At 40.9% G+C, this 17,636-nt stretch overlaps 1 protein-coding gene across 9 annotated transcripts in view; it reads left to right on the forward strand.

Moving 5' to 3' along the window:
- Nucleotides 1–17,636, forward strand: part of GAREM1 (GRB2 associated regulator of MAPK1 subtype 1) — a 121,572-nt gene that overhangs the window by 23,338 nt on the left and 80,598 nt on the right. For 8 of the 9 annotated variants that reach the window (XR_011697746.1, XR_011697745.1, XR_011697747.1 and 5 more), the window contains exon 2: nt 750–890. Coding sequence is in view for 2 of the 9 variants with exons in the window: in XM_071554601.1 (XP_071410702.1) it covers nt 750–890 (141 nt within the window). In the remaining 7 variants the exon portion in view is untranslated. Of the gene's footprint in view, nt 1–749; nt 891–17,636 lie in introns of those variants that run through there. The other variant, XM_071554602.1, reaches the window with a different exon arrangement.

A 17,636-nucleotide genomic window follows, 5' to 3' on the forward strand; every position in this document is an offset into this window, starting at 1 on the left:
GACAGGGGAATAAAGGAGAGCTCTATCTCTGGCTGTGTTTGGGGTTGATTTGAGAGACACCAGAGTACAAGAGTATGAGAAAGGGCCATTGTCTGGAGGTGCTTCTAGTTGAATTTATTTCTGAGAGGGGACTTCGGTGTGTGTTGAATTTTTACTTTTTTGTTTATCCTCGTTAAGTGATAGCATTAAGTTTACAGACATATGAATGGCCAATTAGGCAGTGGCTTGCAAATGACATAGAATGACAAAGATGTTATCTCTGTACCTGCAAGTGTGATATCCAGTTACTTAATAGTGATGAACAAGACTTGGCCTCAGGTGGCTGTAGGGTAGTGTGATGCTGATCTTTTAACATATGAATATATGGGGGGTTTCCTTTATTTAAAAATTAAAAGATCTCTGAAGTATTTGTATTGAATGAGATAGGCATATAGAAACAGAAATATGGGAAGTGTTGATGGAGAAAGCTGAAAAAGGAGGTCCAAAGCCACTACTGAGTAATCTTAATTGCATCTCTATGACATTGTATGCATGCACTGAGTTATTTTGCTTTGTTTGTTTTCTGGAAGGTAAAGTGCTTATGTTGCAAAAATTAATATTGTATAGAATTGAAATTTACTTAATTGTATTTTTAAACAACAAAATTCTGGAAAAAATAAATAAGAATAAAATGGTTTTTGTGACATTTTCATAAGTCTTCATGAAGTAAGTGTGTTTTTTTGAAAAAACCCCCTACATCTGTTTTGCAGGAGAAACTGTAGAAGGTCTTCGGGAGAGCGATTATCTTCTGATTCATTCGTGTCGGCAGTGGACAACAATCACAGCTCACAGTCTGGAGGAGGGTCACTACGTCATAGGGCCAAAGATAGAAATCCCTGTACATTATGCAGGTAAAGCTATTGTTGACCTGAAATACAAATTCAAAAAGAATGAATTGCCTACCACTTACACTGATCACTTCATTTGACAAAGAGAAGCTCAGTCTCTGTTGCCAGCGTCTGTGACTTAACTTTTTAGTAATGTTGCAGAGCGCAAGAGATACTGACTTGCTCCCAGGGCTCCTAAATAGATGTATTTTATTGAGCAGCACATTGACAGAACACACAGCTATGTAGAGGAATTTGTTTCTATTGGAGCATAATGAGTTGCCAGCACTTCTGATCTGTGAATGTGTAGACATAAGTGCGAAAGTTTGAAAATGCCTTGAAATGTTTAGACAAAGATGGAACGAGTTTTACACTTCATTGCATACTCAAGCTGGGGGGCATTTTTTAGTATTTCTATGTTAAATGCCAGGGATCCTTTGTAATAATACTGCAGTTTAAAACTAATGCTCCTCAGTAGTTCCTTGTCACTGTCAGCCTTTGTGGATGATGTAGTAAACACTGTTGTTCCAAGTAGCTATGATGCAAGGAATCCATATTTATTTTATGTTTTCAAATTACTTTTAATTTCCTAGGAAATTATTTTTAATACGGTTTCCTGCTACTTAATGTCTTTATTCACAAGCTGAATAGAACAATACCCCATGAGTAGGAAGTGGTTATCTTACTGCAGTTGATTAAAAACTTTTAAAAACTGGAAAACTTGAACTGAAAGAGCCATGGCTACAAAGTTGAGACAGAGGCTTAATGTTTCACTTGGTCTTCCGTATAACTAGTTGTCAATTGAGTCATGTACTCGGCTCTGTTACGGTCTCCCTTAAAACATCAGTGCAGTGAGGGTGTGGGTGTGTTGAGTTGTACAAGAACTTGCTGAAATGCTTGAAGTCAGTCATACCAGTGCTGCAGCTGTGGAGATGCAGCTATTTCAGAGACGAAACTTACACCACTTGACCCCTTATGTACGGTTTCTCCTTGGAGTTCACTTCTGGAAGGTTAATTTTTTTTAAGATGCATTTAAAAGCTTTGGTCTGATGGCATATAATGTCATAATAGGTGTGGCTTTAAGACTCTCTGAATTTAACTTTCTTAGCATAAACAGCTTCTGGTGCTTATGCTTAATAACACAGTGCTGTGGACAGATAAACACTTCGCTTCCTTCAAACTGAATGCCACATTTTAAAATCCTCACAATGATTCCTGGAAGAAAGAGAACAGCAAATAAAATGGTTATTGGCATGAAAGAAGATTTAGGGGTTTACTGAAGCTTGGTTCTTCATTTTTCAAGTTAACAAAGATCTGCTAAGCAGTTTGTTGACTCTCCATGTTTCCATTCATTACACAGACACCAGCAAAATCAAAATCTGTCCCCTAAATAATGCAAAAGTGTCAATGTGCTTTTTTTCCTGGCTTGTGTTAATGCAGGAAAAGAGTGCATTTAGTTGGCAAAATATATTTTACTGTCAATCTCCAGATAGTTCCCTGCCATAAACCCTCATTAATGAGATGAAAATACTTGAAAGTTCAGAAATTGTCATATACTGAGGGCACCTACTGAATATGTGATGGGCTCTAGTGCTGCCAAAGGAACTTCACAAAAATGGCCAGTGCTAACTTACAGAATCAGAGCATGTCTGATGGGCTTGCCTGCATGAAAGGAGAGAGGAATCTAAGCATACAGAGGATTAGTTAGCAAAGCGCTGCAGTCTGGTGCTTGGATGCTAACATCTAAATACATTTAGAGGTGCCTTCCATACCCTAAACATTAACTTGTGCTGCTCTGGGGTACTGTGCAGAGATCCACAGCCTAACACTGAGTGTGCTTTCAGTGCTACATTGTGCAGTTCCTTCCGGTCACTGCTCTTGGGATCCAGAACCTTACATGAAACAGGCCAAGTTTAATGTAACTGGGTGCTGACCTGACTCAGTGATGCTGCTGGCTCTGGAGCGAGTGGGGCCTCTGCTCTGCACTGAGCTCTGGGCAGGGTGGGAGGTGGCAGCTGCTCCAGAATCATTACCTTTCTGAGAAGGGCCACGTGGCTGCCCAAAGGTAGTGCCGTCAAGTGACGATTATTGTATGAGCTGGCTGGCACAGTCATGTGAGAGCTTTCTGTCTTTGCAGAAAGCACAGCTAGAACAGTACAATATTGATGTGAGGCTCAGCCATTAGTTTTTGATTTAGAGGAAGGATTCTATGTCCTCATAGGCAAATATTTGTAAACTGTAATGCTATATAAATTTTGGATTGTAGGATTTTTGATTTTTTGCATGCTTTAAACTTCTGTCAAGTAAGATGTACTGCCTACCAGAATGACCCTTAGAGATGGAGCATGAGAGTTCACTGAAATGACTTTCTAGGTTTGTTTTGGCTTTAATGGAATACCTTTTTTTAAGTCCTAGAAGAATTTTAATGTCGCAAATTGCAGCATGATGTAGGTTGCAACAGTTGAGCAGGAAGAGAAGTTGAAACTGATGTTACTCTCTTGAGATTATAGCCTTAGGTACCACAAAGTCATTACTGATATATATATAAATATGAACATAAAGTAAATCTTACTTTGCTACTTGCTAAATCTGGTTTTGATGCACTTATTAAACAATGCAATACAACAAATACAAAACAAATATAATAAAGCCTTATTTCAGAAGAAAAATTGTGGTTTTTTACATTGAGTGAAATTTCATTAATAGAAACTTAGTTCTTCAGTCTTCCCAAGGGTCCTTTCCCTACTGGGAAACTGCTACCCTGGTTGTTTCTGTTGGGGATGGCAGATATGGTTAATTTTTGCAATTGCTGTTAGCTAACAGTCATCTGTTAATCTAACCATTCCCTCTTGAATAGTCTTTCCAGTCTGCTTCTCTTCAGAGTAAAAGTTAATGTAGCATCGAGTTCAGTTTTTATGTAATTAAAACTAAATGACTAGTGTGTTTCTGGGTCCTAAAACAACAGAAGTCTTCATGTACATATAGAAAGGAGAGCCTATCGAAATTAACGTCCTGATAGTGCCCTGTCTTTGTGTGAAAGAGTGGACTTTCACAAGAGTCCACGGTAAACCACCAGAGCAAATGGACATTGTTCTGATGTCCTTTGCTTTCCTTAGGTACACAGTTCACACTTACAGGAAGGTCTTATGGGATCTCTGTCTGAACTAGTTTTGTTTTGTTCCCTTCCTGGTCCTGTGATATCCTTAATACTAAATTCCTATTCTAAAAGCGAGTGTGTATCACTGATATCCTCCAGCTGATGTTAGATGTTACTGTAACCTTTTGCTTAGGCACACTGTAATCTGTACCTTGACAAATGTCTCCCCTGGTAGCCTCTGGAAAATACTCATTAATCATCTGAATTTGGAAGATACAGGGCATGTTGGTGTCTTGCAGAATTACACTTTGCTGTGCTGCTGCTCACCAAGAGGGTCATCTCTCATTCCTCTGCAGAGGTATCTGAGTAGGAATATGTCTCCCAGGGGTGCTGATAACCATGTCTCAAATGTATTCTGTGGTAACTGGAAGGCATGGAAGACATTGTCTGAGTGTTTTAATACTCTGCCTCTTGGGTGTTGTCTGACTCTTCTTGCATTTGCTTCCAGGACTCAGCAGCTCGAAACTATCAAGGACTCATGAAGCCACAGGGGTGCTCTGCTCTGACTATAAACATCTTGGGTTCAGTCTGTTGTAAATGCCTGTGCTACATGGCCACAATTCTTCATGTGTGCTGATTATCGATGTGAAAGTTGATGATCGAGTTGGATGTGGTTGCTTAAAACTTGCTGTACAGGAAAAGCAGCACATAGGGCTCTGGAGTCTGCATACCCCCACCTACACAGTGCAGCCTTTTCTTTCAAAGGCCAGGCTAGTATTGGTGAGTGAATGCAATGAAAGAAGAAGTACTTTGGGTTGGGTTAGCAACATGTAGGTTATTTTGCCCCAAGTACTTACTCCGACATTTAATCAAATCATAACAGGACTTTTACTGTTGGTTTTTTCAGAGCCTTATCTCTGTTGTTGCAACTGATGGTTCATTTTCTCTACTGTCTTTTTGTTGTTTTTTTCCATTCTGAGAGTAAAGCTATTCCTTTGAAATGATGTTTAAAAAAAGACAAACATAAAAAGACTTTTTTTTTTCTTCAAGCTTCTGCTCAGCTTTGCCCAGGGTCTGGAGGAGACCTCTTGTCTCTGCTGCCATCTGTGTGCACACAGGAGGCAACTAATGATGAAAATAGTTTTGTAAAGATATTAGAAAGTAACACCCTGTTCCAGGATGTGCCACACTACAACACATCTGGGGTGCTGGAAATATTGCGGTGAACTCACACCTCCCCAGCACAGAGTGAAGGTGTGCAATTGCTAATACAGGTGACCTGTCCAATTACTTATCTACGTGTTCTGATAGCTTTCTTAATATCATTTAAATGTGTAAATATAAAAGCCTGTCTTGTGAGCATTCCCCAGCAGGAGTGTTGGAGGTGAATGAGTCAGAAGTCCCTTCTCTGGTGTTGAAACTGGTGTGCAACAAACGTCTTACTGAAACCTGTTTCTACAAGTTTGATTTGTTAATCATAGAGCGGTGCCTGATGTGCCTGTTCCTCATTGTGTCCGGCTAACACAGAGGAAGACACTCTCTGCAGGTCTTCTCAGGAGTGAACTTGCCTTGACAGTGGAGGAGCAGGGTAGAGCAAAATCCCTTGAAATTTTGCAAGGTGCAGCTGCAGGAGTTTCTCAGGTCCAAAGGCATGGCTGCATCTACCATCCCTGCAGGCCTGCTGCTGCCCGCTCCGGGATAGTCAGCCCTTGGACACTGAGGGAGGAGACCATTGAAGTGAAGAGTTAGGAATCTCCTAGTTGTCTTGAGATGATGGCAGAAGCTGCTATTTCACAGTACCCACCCTGAACCTGATGCATCCAAGGTCTGCAAGAGCTTAGATTTTAACTTTGGTTATGCTGAGCCCCCTTAGATGTTTATAGTATGTTGGATCTTCTGTAAGTATGCTTTTTTCCCAGCCCTGGGGAGAAAAGAAAACATTAGACTGGCATGCATTTGCTTGTTGGCATTATGGCATCTGCTGCCAACTTGTGTGACTCTGGGAACAGAGCGGGGCCGCCTCGTCTTACATTCAGTTTAGACTCTGTACTCCCTCAGGTGCAATTTAATGCTGTCTGCTGGTCAAGGAAGGTAGTGTCAGACAAAGAGCCCTTTGTCTGGGCCTTTGTCTCCCTGGGAAGGGTGGGTGGTGCCAGGGAGAGCTATGCCTGTTCTTCTGTGCCAGTTGAGTCCTACAGCTCTGATGGGGTAATCTTAAGTTCAAAGATGTGGTTGAGATCTAAGACAGGGAGGGACGCTGCTCTGGAGTAGGGAACTTAGGTGAGTCCTTTCCAGCCAACAGGTACACCACTCCCTGATACAAAATGTGTTTTGCATTTTAATTTGTGTTTGGCTTTGAACTTAACTTGGCACCCAGCTGTCACAACAGAGTTCTCCTGGGGCTTTTGTACTCTACAACTGAATATCACTTTCTGGAGAACAGGACCCGAATGCAGTGCTTTTGAGAGAGGCAGGCTGCCATGTGTCAGGGTAGGTGATTAATGAATGGATGTCCTCAGAAGAAAAGCAAGAAAACAACCTACCTGCGCATTTAACACCTCTGGTACCCAAGTTTTAGTTTGGTTTGGGTTTAATTTTTTTTTTCTTGAAAAGGGCTGTACAAAAAAAGCAATTGGAGGCTTGAAAGCTGTTCCTCACAGGTACTGCTAATTAAAAAAAGCATTGCTACCAGCATATAGCCTTCATGCTTTTAGAAGAGATGTAACTTTTGCAGCTCTGAATACTTGACTGTGAAGTTTCCTGAGAACTGCAACCCTTTCCCCCCATAAACATATAGGAGAAAGTCTAGTAATCATCTGAAAGTGTGATTGTAAAATAGCACCTGGGTATTGCAGAGGGAGGGCATTCATTTTACTGAGCAGTGTGTGCCTCTCCAGCTCTTAAGTCTGAGATCAGTAGTGTCTGAAACACTTCTAATTGCCCAAATAGCATAATTACACGCTTTTCTGTACATGATTATGCCTTAAAATATATTTAGCAACTTGATTTTAGTTTTGTTTCTATCTCATTTTTCTCCACCAAAGACTTAGTTTTTCTATTCTAGGAAATCACAGCTTTGTAGTCTGGAAACTCTTCATATTCCTGGATTTTTCAAACCTGTCACCTTGAAATAATGGATGAACTGTTGTTATATACATGAGCAAATATCCATATTCTTTTTTTTCAGAGAGTTACCTTCAACAAGTTTAGTTGCTGTTAGATTTTCCCATGGTCCTATCCGTTTGTAATTCCACTTTTCTGTGCCCATTCAAATTTTGGAAAACACTTCTCCATTGATCTACAGTGCAATATCAAACCACAAAATCAAAATGAAGTCAGTAAAATTGATGTCAAGAATTGCTTATTCCTTTTGCATCTATGGGTGCACTTGTTCTTCCTGTTTTTTCATCTTCCCACTACTAGCCAATCTGGTCAAGTAGCAGTTCTACCTAATTTTAATGAAATATTATTCCCTTTATGTCATAGCACCTGTGTTGGAGAATCTCTTATACTTTGCATTTTATTCTATAACTATTAAGGAGTGTACACATATGTCCTCCCTTTGTTTATTTTTTTTGGTTGGGTTTTTTGGGGGGTTGTTTGTTGGGTTTTTTTTTTTTCAGTTTGCCCTGAGCCCAAGGAGTTTGTTTTGAGTGTATACACTATTTGCTTCTAGTGTTGTGCACTGGCAGCTTCCCAGAATGGAAGCTATGGATCAGAAATAACCTTTTCAGTGTGGGGAGATGGTTCAGATTTATCTTCTGGTGAAACAGCAGTCTACAATTCTTCATCATGTTGCACTGCTGAGAATCCTTCACTCTTAACTTCATTTCTCTGGAGTCACCCAGACTTTTTTGCAGTGTCTAGTTTCCCCAAAGTTTCTATCATCATAAATTATAATCAGTGGGCTGTAAGACTGTTTCTCTCTTTGTGCATATACAACCTTGTATCTCTGAGATTCCTGGTATCCTCTACAAAACTTGTAGAATTTACTGGATGTTCAGTTTGCTGGGTGGATATATCAAAGTTTCTATCCAGCTTCCTAATGAAACCACATTCAACTTCCTTTTAGTTCCAAATCTACCTTTGAGGTATTTGAGATGGCCCAGGGAGCAAACTGGAACTGTTACTGCAGCTCTCAAAGGCTTCTGCTCTTTGATGTAACAAGAACAGTAGGGTTAGTTCACAGGGTGATAGTATTCCAAGTAATGGAGAAAAAGTCCGATTATGTACCAGAAGTTCATGGAAAGAAAATACTTGCATTTTCTCTATTGCTTTCTAACCTGGAATTAAGAGTCTGTGGTTTGTAGACACCAGTTTGTACTATAAAATTTCTTTGGTTTCACAGGAGTTTACTTGGTGCCTTAAAGGTACCAAAAGCTTGTAATGATAGTGATACTTTTCAGTACTACTACAGTGCAGTACTAGGTGGAAAGAGGTGCATGCTTTTATATACAGCTTTATCTCCTCTACTTTGACTTCAGCACAAGTAAAATCTTACCCTTTTTTTAAAAAAAAAACCCTTAAGATTTGCCTCAGCGTTGAATTTTGTGTTTTATTTCTAAGAAAGGGAGTAGGAGGAGAGAAGGAAAACTTGAAACTTTCACAACTGATGATTCCAAGTATCACATGTTCCTGTCAGGCTTCCACAGTTCTTGGCTGTTACTCAGTCTGCAAACTTGAAATTTGCTGAAATTCAGCTGTGACCTTACAAGCATTCACTGTAAGGTGGTGGGGGTGTTTTTCTTTGGTTTTGTTTTTTTCTTTTTCTTTCAGATCTTTGTGGGCAGCAAAGAAGACAACTGAAGTTCATCAATTAGGAAAAACCTCTAGAGGCTTGCACAAAAGAAACTGACTGGGGAGGATGACTTTTTGAAAGATTGCAGTTGAGGGGAGGTAGAATAGCAGCCAGGAAACTGGTTCCCAGAAGACTGGGAAATGGTCTGAATCACACAGGATTTGCTTGGCATTGCTTGAATTATTTTGCCTTAGCTCTTGGCTGGTGCAGTGGAGTACTGGGCTCATTTACATGATGCTGGAAAGACTTAAGTGCTTGGGAGAAGGGTCTTAAAAGCTGCCTAACTTAGCCACTAGGAAGCTGAGAGGAAAGGGCTGATTCTCACTGGGAATCAGAGGTGTATTCAGGGCTACATTCAAGGTTCCGATCTGATCCGCTGCTTCTGACCCCTTGAGGCTGCATTAAGCACTATCCGCAAGGAAGCTGAAATGTGGCTCCTGAGTTCCCAAAAGGCAGCTGTTCTTCTCTTTCGTGAGGTATAACCTAAGAATTTAAAAGGGAGGACATGCATGAACACTACAGCCTACCCACCGAGCTGGTGAGCTCCCGCCAGCAAGGCTGGGGCAGGGATGAGGTGCCTGTTTCTAAGCACTGAAACAAGGAGTGAATTAAGTGTCAAACTGCTTCACACCTTTCGTACCCTGACCTAGCTGCTCAGGCCTGTAGAAAACCGTACAGTTAAAAATCTCGAAGGGTGGTTAAGAAGCTCAAAGAAGGTCTGTTAGCCTATGCTCTGTAATTGCAATCTGGAACTTCACATCAGTTTCCCTAAAGCAGGAATTTTATATTTTTAACACCACCCATCTGGCCTCGAAGTTATCCTTTGATGGGAGAAGAGTATAAAGAGAAGGCAGATGTAAAGGTTGTGCTCACTGTTTAATCAGTTAAAAAAAAAGTGCTTTCTCTTCTGTGCAAACTTGGAGGAAGAATTTTTATTAAATTCTGAAAAAAATTATGATTTGAGTTGATCATTCATATGGATAGAATCATAGAATCAATTGGGTTGGAAAAGACCTCCAAGACCATCAAGTCCAACCCTTGGTCCAACTCCAATCCATTTACTAGATCATGGCACTCAGTGCCAGGTTCAGTCTCGGTTTAAAAACCTCCAGGGATGGTGAATCCACCACCTCTCTGGGCAGCCCATTCCAATGCCTGATTACTCTCTCTGGAAAGAATTTTTTTCTGATCTCCAACTTAAATTTCCCCTGGCAGAGCTTGAGCCCGTGCCCCCTTGTCCTATTGCTGAGTGCGTGGGAGAAGAGACCAACCCCCACCTGGCTATAACTTCCCTTCAGGTAGTTATAGACAGTGATGAGGTCACCTCTGAGCCTCCTCTTCTCCAGGCTAAACAACCCCAGCTCCTTGGGCCTTTTGTTAATCTCTTACATAACGCTGCATGATTTTTTCATATAGAGTACCAGGTGCAGAAGAAAGCAAGCACATGTGACTGCTAGGAATGATGTCGTCACCAATGCAACCATCCCATGACTCTTACCTGGATCATAGTGCATGCTAGTAGATGAAGACTCTGGCAAAGAAGTACAGGCCTTAATGCTTGAGGAATTTGGTTATGTTAAGGTCTACTGCATAATTTATTTTTTTAACCTCATTTGGTTGACTCTTCTGCTTTTGGCATCCCTCTCTTTACGTCTGTCCCCACTCTTTCATTTGCTGATATTCTGACTTGTTACATGGACTATATCTGCATGGGAATTTGTGAGGCAAGAAATTGCCACGAGCTTTCTATAATTAGTCTATAAAATCTCTTTCAGACAGACTGCCCCTTTTGCTTCTGGGGGCTGGAAGGGGAACTGTTACAACTGAGCTAACATGGCAAACAAGCAAGACAAAAATTATTGATGTCTTTCCCTTCTGTAAATACAGAACCCAGCTGGCAGGAATGTGGAGCAGGAGTTTTGATAGGCCATGTGTGTTTGGGGAGGGAGCTGCAGAGAAATCTGCCACACAGGATGACATCACTCTCTGAATTTTTGGATGCCCAAACAGACTTTTTTTCCCCCCTTTTTTTTTTCCCCTCCCTGGAGCCAGTATTTGCTGCTCAAAACAACTGATAGGAAGTGCAGTAGGAATTCTTTGGAGCATCCTCCCCACGGAAACCAGAACACTTCATGTCTGGGAACGAGAGCTGGTCACGTCAGTGCTGCCTATTAAAGCAACTGACATCACTGATGTCTTAAGCTTTGACTGAACTACTGTACCAATTGGTGCCAATAGGAAAATAAAACCATGCTATTTAAGTCATGTATAACTGTTTATATGGAGAATGTAATTTGTGTGTTTAATTTAGCCCGTGATCCAAGACAGTAATTCTGCTGTGTCAGGGAAAGGCACTTGTGTGAGCTTTGAAACTTAAAGAAGTGGAAAACCTGACTGTTTTTTCCTGTGGTGTGCTGTTGTGCAGAGATTTTCTTTTCTCAGTTGGCTGAGATGAATTTGTTTCCGTGGGGGAGGGGGAAGCTGTTAACACTAATAGCAAAGGTGACCATTACTACCTGCGTAACAGGAGAAACATTTTTATTTACCTTCTTACTCTGAAGGTCCTACACATTAGAGGGATACTGAAAGCCTGTACTTACTTTCTCACAGCTTTATGTACAGACATGAAGCTCTGCTTCTTCCACTCGTTTACTTTGCTGCAGATGAGACTCAACTCTTCTGTTGAACCAGAGTTGCAGTTTGATCCCAAAGCTGGGCAGAGCAGGGACAGAGAAGGAAACAGACTTTACACTGTGTGAGGGCTTTCAGGAGTGTCCTCAAGCTAGGAATGTCTGGTTACTGAGCCACCTGTCACAAAATCCACAACACTGACAGATGATACTGTCATCTTGGATAGTTGATAGCCTATGTAGAGTAAGAAGAACCTTTTAAATCAAAATGCTTAGAAGATTATGTTTTTCAGGGGAGACACCTTCACAGCACAGTCATTAAATATTTGTCACCGGTTCAACCTTTCTGGTTCATCTCACATGAATTCTGTATTGCAGTAGACTGGGAATAGCCAGCCACGGCTGGCTGGCTGCATTTGAGTGGCTGAAGTAATTCAAACTGGCTGCATCTGTTCCTTGTTACCCGAGTTCATGGTGCTGACCTGATCAGTCTTCTACTGCGTGTGGACCCGCTCATCATGTGAAAGGCCCCATTTTCATTATGATGGCTGCACACATGCACAGAAAGGAAGAGGGACATATCATTAGGATGCAAGATCACATCTGAAGGTCTTCATCAAAATGAAGGGAAGTGCATTTGTTGTTTTCTGCCAGAATTGGTTTTGTTTTGTTTTTTATTTTTAACCATTAATAGCCTTTTGAACATAGGCCACTATAGAGGAGACAGAGTGTTCAGAAGTACTCACTGGGGAAAGCTGTCTCTCCTAAAATGTTGTACGGGTCTCTGTGTTTCCAAACTCAAAAAGGAAAAAGTCTGTGTAGGCCAAGAGGGATCGTTGTGAAACCTGGTGGGAAAACTGAAATAGTGGTGACATGGATGGGCAGGGTGACTTGCCTAGCGCAGTTCTTCAGCTACCATGTCCCTGCTAAATTAATTACTAAGGTTAAAAGTATATGGGGAGGATTGAGACATTTGCTACACAAATGATATCTCCAAAAGTGGAAATAAAGTAGTGCTGCAATACAGATTCATGGATCTGAGCTGAGAGATTCTTACAAATGTGTATTTGAAACCCAGAGCCACCTGCTGGGAAGGATGTCCCCCTCGGAGTCAGTACAGGGGAAAGGCTGCAGCATGTCCTGGGGTGTGGGATGAGAAATACTCTGAGAAGAAATGGAGTTGCTGTATGATATTAAATCAGCTTTAGCTTTCACTAGATGTTGTGGGATGTTGGATGGGGTAATGGTCAGTACTTGTAAATGTTCATGGTATCGGATTTTTCTTGTGCAGTGCTGTTGAACCCTCCAAGAGGACAGTTGTTATAGTAACAGAACATGTGAATTTAGACAAACTTTCTAAATAAAATAAACAGAGAACCTGAGTTTGAGTTCTAACTTGTAGTAACTTAAACCAGTATTTAAATAGAAGAGAGAATTACATTTATTAAAAGATCAAGATGACTATGTTCTTTATGTGAAAAACTGCTTTATCTGGTTCTAAAAAAGAGGCTGAGATGCACTTGAAGTCCTAAGGGATTGGGGTTGGTTGGTCGTTTTCCTTTTTTGTCAATTTGATTCCCATTGACTGAGTGCTAGCCCACTGCAGGAAGTCTGTGGATGTCTGTGGGATACCTGTGCTTGTCTCTGGTGTGGTAGCACACATGTTAAAGATATACAAAGGTGTCAAAGAATTCGATGGGTGCAATGGACCCAAGGGTTTGTAAGAGCTGTTCTAGGTAGATGGTTGGGAGCAGGTGTGCTTGTCCTGCCTCCCTATTCTGGGAACACAGTGCACAGACTTGTCAATGGCAGATAGACTTGGCTGATTTTATCAGATTATACTTCTGTAGTCATCCTGTTGAGTGTGGGAATGTTAGGACAGTATTAGGGAGGGAGAGGAATGAGGAGGAATTGGTGGTGGAGTGGGGAAGCAGGAGACAAGCAGCAGCAGCACCGGCCTGGGTGGTTCTGGATGGCAGGAACAGGAAGAGATGGAGGGACAAGGGCTTGCCACTGGGAGGTCATGAAATGCTGGGTTTGCAAGGATGAGACGCTCTGCCCACCCCGCTTTGAGATCAGGGCTTCTGTGGCAAACCAGTAACTTGCTCTGAGCACCATGTGCTTCTCAGTACTCTGTTATGAAAATTTCTGGTGCCATTTTAACAGAAAGTTGGTTTGCTAATTTGCATTTCTGGTTAAAATTCTAATGACTAGAATTAGTCTGTCTAGAAGAAAGAGACATATGGCAAGCAAATGGCCCTTTTTAATGAGCCTCCCACTCAGCAGTTGGCTGCTCATCCAGTTTGTGTGTGGTGCAGTCTTAGAGCAGCATCTTCTTGCCAAAAAAAAGTAAAAATCCTGCAACCTTTTGGTGGATTTTCTCTTTTCAGAGCAGAAAACAGGTCATAATATGAGTATTGGAGAAAGACAAAACCCTGCAGAAGCTTCTTCAACAATTTGTTATTAAAACTATAAGAAAATCTTCCAGAACCTAGTTTAGAAAGCTGGAAAGCACACAGTTCTTTATCTGTCAATGGTGGCTGGATACTGTATGTACTTTTTTACAGCATGTAGAGTTTTCAAGTTATAAATAAAACAAGTAGCATAGTGTCTAACTTCTGTAAGTCATTGTAGTCTGAAAGGCCATAGTAAGTGATTGTAGCTTGTCTACAAAATCATATTGAAATCAATTTCATTAAATACTTGATGGAAAATACTGTATTTGGTAGCCAGTAGTGGGTCTGGAGGATTGATAGGACTGTTGTTCCTAAACTGTAGGTGCTGCCAGTGTGGAAGCATAAAATTTATGATGACCAGTTTCTGCTGTTAGTAGCAGCTGTGTGACTGATCTAAGAGAAATCCATTGCCAAGGCATAGCTGTGTAAGGATTCATGCAAGTGAAAACTTATTAGTGCCCAACTTCCTCATTCAGCCTTATGACTTCAGATGAACTTGTAGCAAGGTCAGCTGTCCTTCAACACTTAACCTTGCTTGCTGAAGAGTATTCTGTGCTATGGCAATGATTTTTGATACTGTATCTGACGTTAGCATTTGTTCTCATGTTGGAATTAGTTTTTTATAAGAAATGGAGAATACCTTGCATTCCATCATCTTGATACTAACCCCCTGAAGCTGTCTCACCTAATGTGCAGTAGTGCTGCTTTTCCTTCTTGCTCAGATTTCCAGCACTTCTCCTGGCCACCCAGTGATGGCCTTGAAAGTGTGAAGTGCTATTCATTCTGTGTATGTTTGGGATGACTCCATCCCTCAGCTAAAAAGATAGGGTGGTTTGTGCGTTCCTTGGCCTTGACTATTGCCACTACATGGTGGTTTAGTTGGATTCTCTGATGCTCTAAGAAAGAGGCTGTGGAAGTATTTCTACAAGAAAAAAGAGACCTGTGGTTCAAACCTGTTTCACCAGGACTGCCTGTGAAAGGCATGGAAGATTCTGGAGTTCACTGGGGTGGTAGCAGCAGCAGCATTCCCAAACTCTTCACTTACTCTGTTTTTAGTTGCCATGACTAAAATGCTTGTTGCTCTTTCAGAAGAGGAAGGGAAGCTATTAGCAGCAATGATTGTGCTCATCCAGCTCTTTTGATAAGGTATGAACTAGTAATTGCAACTTAAAATAACTTCCCCCAGTCCATCCCTTGGCAGCACAGTTGTTATCTAAGCAGCCAGGAAACAGAGCTGTGCTGGTGGCCTCAGGCGCTGCCAGATCTGGTGTCTGACAGACTGGTTTGAAATCTGGGGACGAGCTTTTCAGCTGGCCAACACAGTCTGGGTGTTGGGGTGTTGTTCTACACTGCTATTCTGCAGTCTTGCAGGCTTTCTTCCAAGTGTGCCTGTCTAGCAGAGACTCCTGTGAAGTTCTCCCTCCCCAGCCTGGTCTTGGCACACACCAGCTGAGTAGGTTTGTGCAACCCTTTCCTATGTCAAACTGCTGGTGACCAATTATAGCAGCACAATGTGGAGGGGAGGCATCTGACCCTCTGTATTTGCCAAGTCATATTATCATAGCAAGGTGTGAGTAATAGCCACTCTCTCTCAATAGATAGATAGCTATAGATACAGATACACACAAATATCAGATCTCACTTTGATTTCCAAAGTATCTTTCCACATTCCATTGTGTATGCCAGAAACCAGACTACTCCCAGATACATTTTCTTTTTGTATGAGCAGTAAAAAACAGTCAATGTGAGGGGCTTGAACTTTTTTGAGGGGGCGGAAAAATAAATATTTTTTAAAGAAGGTGTGCTCTGATGGGCAAGTAACTAAAAAAGCAATTCAGCATAATTGCCTATTTTTACCAATACATTTTGGGCTATACTGTGTTCTTCACTGTTGGGATGCCCATAGGGGGATTTTTTAAAATTTTTTTTTAAATCTAGTTTTTCCATTGTAAAGCATAAAGGGTGTGTACACTTTTTAGCATGGTGAACTAAATATGATCAATCAGGAGTTGGTAGGTCCTGCTGACTGACTGTGCAGTAAGTGGTAAAAGTTTTTGCAGTGACTAATTGTTTCCTGCTTGGGAATAAACTAATAAGGTCTCTAGTTTATTTCCATTGTCTTAAATTAATCTGAAAAAGGGTAAGGTAAATTTAATGCAACCCAAAGGCTTTTGCATTTTCCATCTCTGGTTGCTCAAAAATTAGCAAAAAGAATACTTTTATATGCAGTTTTCAACAAAATACTGTACTTTAATATTTTTAAATTAGGCTCCAAGTGTCTAATGTCACAAATTTTAAGAGCACAGAATGAAGTTAATTAATGTGTTTGAGGGAGACAATGAAAGAAGTCTGGGATGCTGTGAAATTCCTGTATGACAATTTGCCACAGCTTTTATACATCTACGTGGGTGTGCAGGGTAGGAAGCTGGTGTTTCCATTAGAAAGTTTCTGCAAAAGATGAATGCAAGCTATCCTTTCCATTCTGAAAAAGCTCTTAAGGGAATGGGGAAGGGGAGTTGAGCCCTAGAATTAGAAACCTAGTAAATCTTTAAGGCCTATAAAATTAAATTTCTGTTCCACAAATTTTGAAAACAGAGCCACTATATGAATGCTTCTGAGTGCATTGCTCTGTCCAAATCAATGGCACAAAGTATCTGCTGCCTTGCTTAGTTCAAGGTTACTTTTGCAGGATCAAAACATTTTCAGCTTTAAATGCCTGCTGTTCTCATAAGCTGCTCTGATGGATAGAAGCTGTACTGCATGTAAATAAAGACCCTCACTTTGAAGGGCCTGTATCACAGGAACCATATGTGTGATTCATATGTGTATTTCCAGTGTTTGCATTGCGTGTAGTGATGGTGGGTATTGATTTTCTTAGTCCAGTCACAGGGATCTTCAGATGCATTTATAAAACCAAGTGGAGGAGAAAAGAGGCATTACTGCCTGGGGCCTCACCTTGAGCAACAGTAAGCCTTGCTCTTCCAAACCTGAATCAAAAGTTTCAGCTGTTTCATCCTGAAGGGTGGCACTTGAGTAATACTCGATCTCTTGTTCATAGTTTAGTTGGATCAGTTTAAAACACACTCTCTTTGTAAACACTTAGCTGTTTATAAAGCTCAAGACCTTGTGTGGATAGCTGTTTGGAAAACTAAAATGTGGGACCTGGTTGGTTAGCATTTGCCTAAGGCTTCAGTATCGTTGACTTCAAAGGAAATCAACAATAGAAACAATTTGGGTTCGTTTTGGTGGATGAGGCTTTCTGTTTCTTGCTTTCTGAAGTCGGAGGGATGATCTTGGGAATGGAGACAGAATACTTTGACTAGCATTGTTATAAATATTAGTTTCTCCTACAGGAATTCTCCGTACTAAACAAATAAACAAAACCATTTTAAAAGTTTGCTCTTTCATGTGAGGAACCATTAAATGAATACAAACGCCCTCTTACCTGTGTCCTCAGACAGTTTCTCTGAAATGGATTTAAAAATAACTGCGTGTGTTGTCTTTTTGCATTTAAGGTCTGCCTGTGGCATGGAGCCACAACTCCAGGTTGTTGCATGCTAAAGTGTGTTATATCATGGCACTTCTGAAACTCATCTGGCCCAAGAAGTTAATTATGCTTAAAAGTAACAAATGCTGTAACTCAGAAATTTGTTTAGAGTGACTGGTTTTGTTGTTCCAGGGTTTAGTAACCCTTATCAGGGAATTCTTCACCAAGAATTCACTTCATTTGAAATGCTCATCAGTTGTTACTCTTGGTAATTCCACACTGTAAAAACTCTTCTTTCTCTG

This window comes from Pithys albifrons, chromosome 4, assembly GCF_047495875.1.
Source record: "Pithys albifrons albifrons isolate INPA30051 chromosome 4, PitAlb_v1, whole genome shotgun sequence".
Classification (NCBI taxonomy): domain Eukaryota; kingdom Metazoa; phylum Chordata; class Aves; order Passeriformes; family Thamnophilidae; genus Pithys; species Pithys albifrons.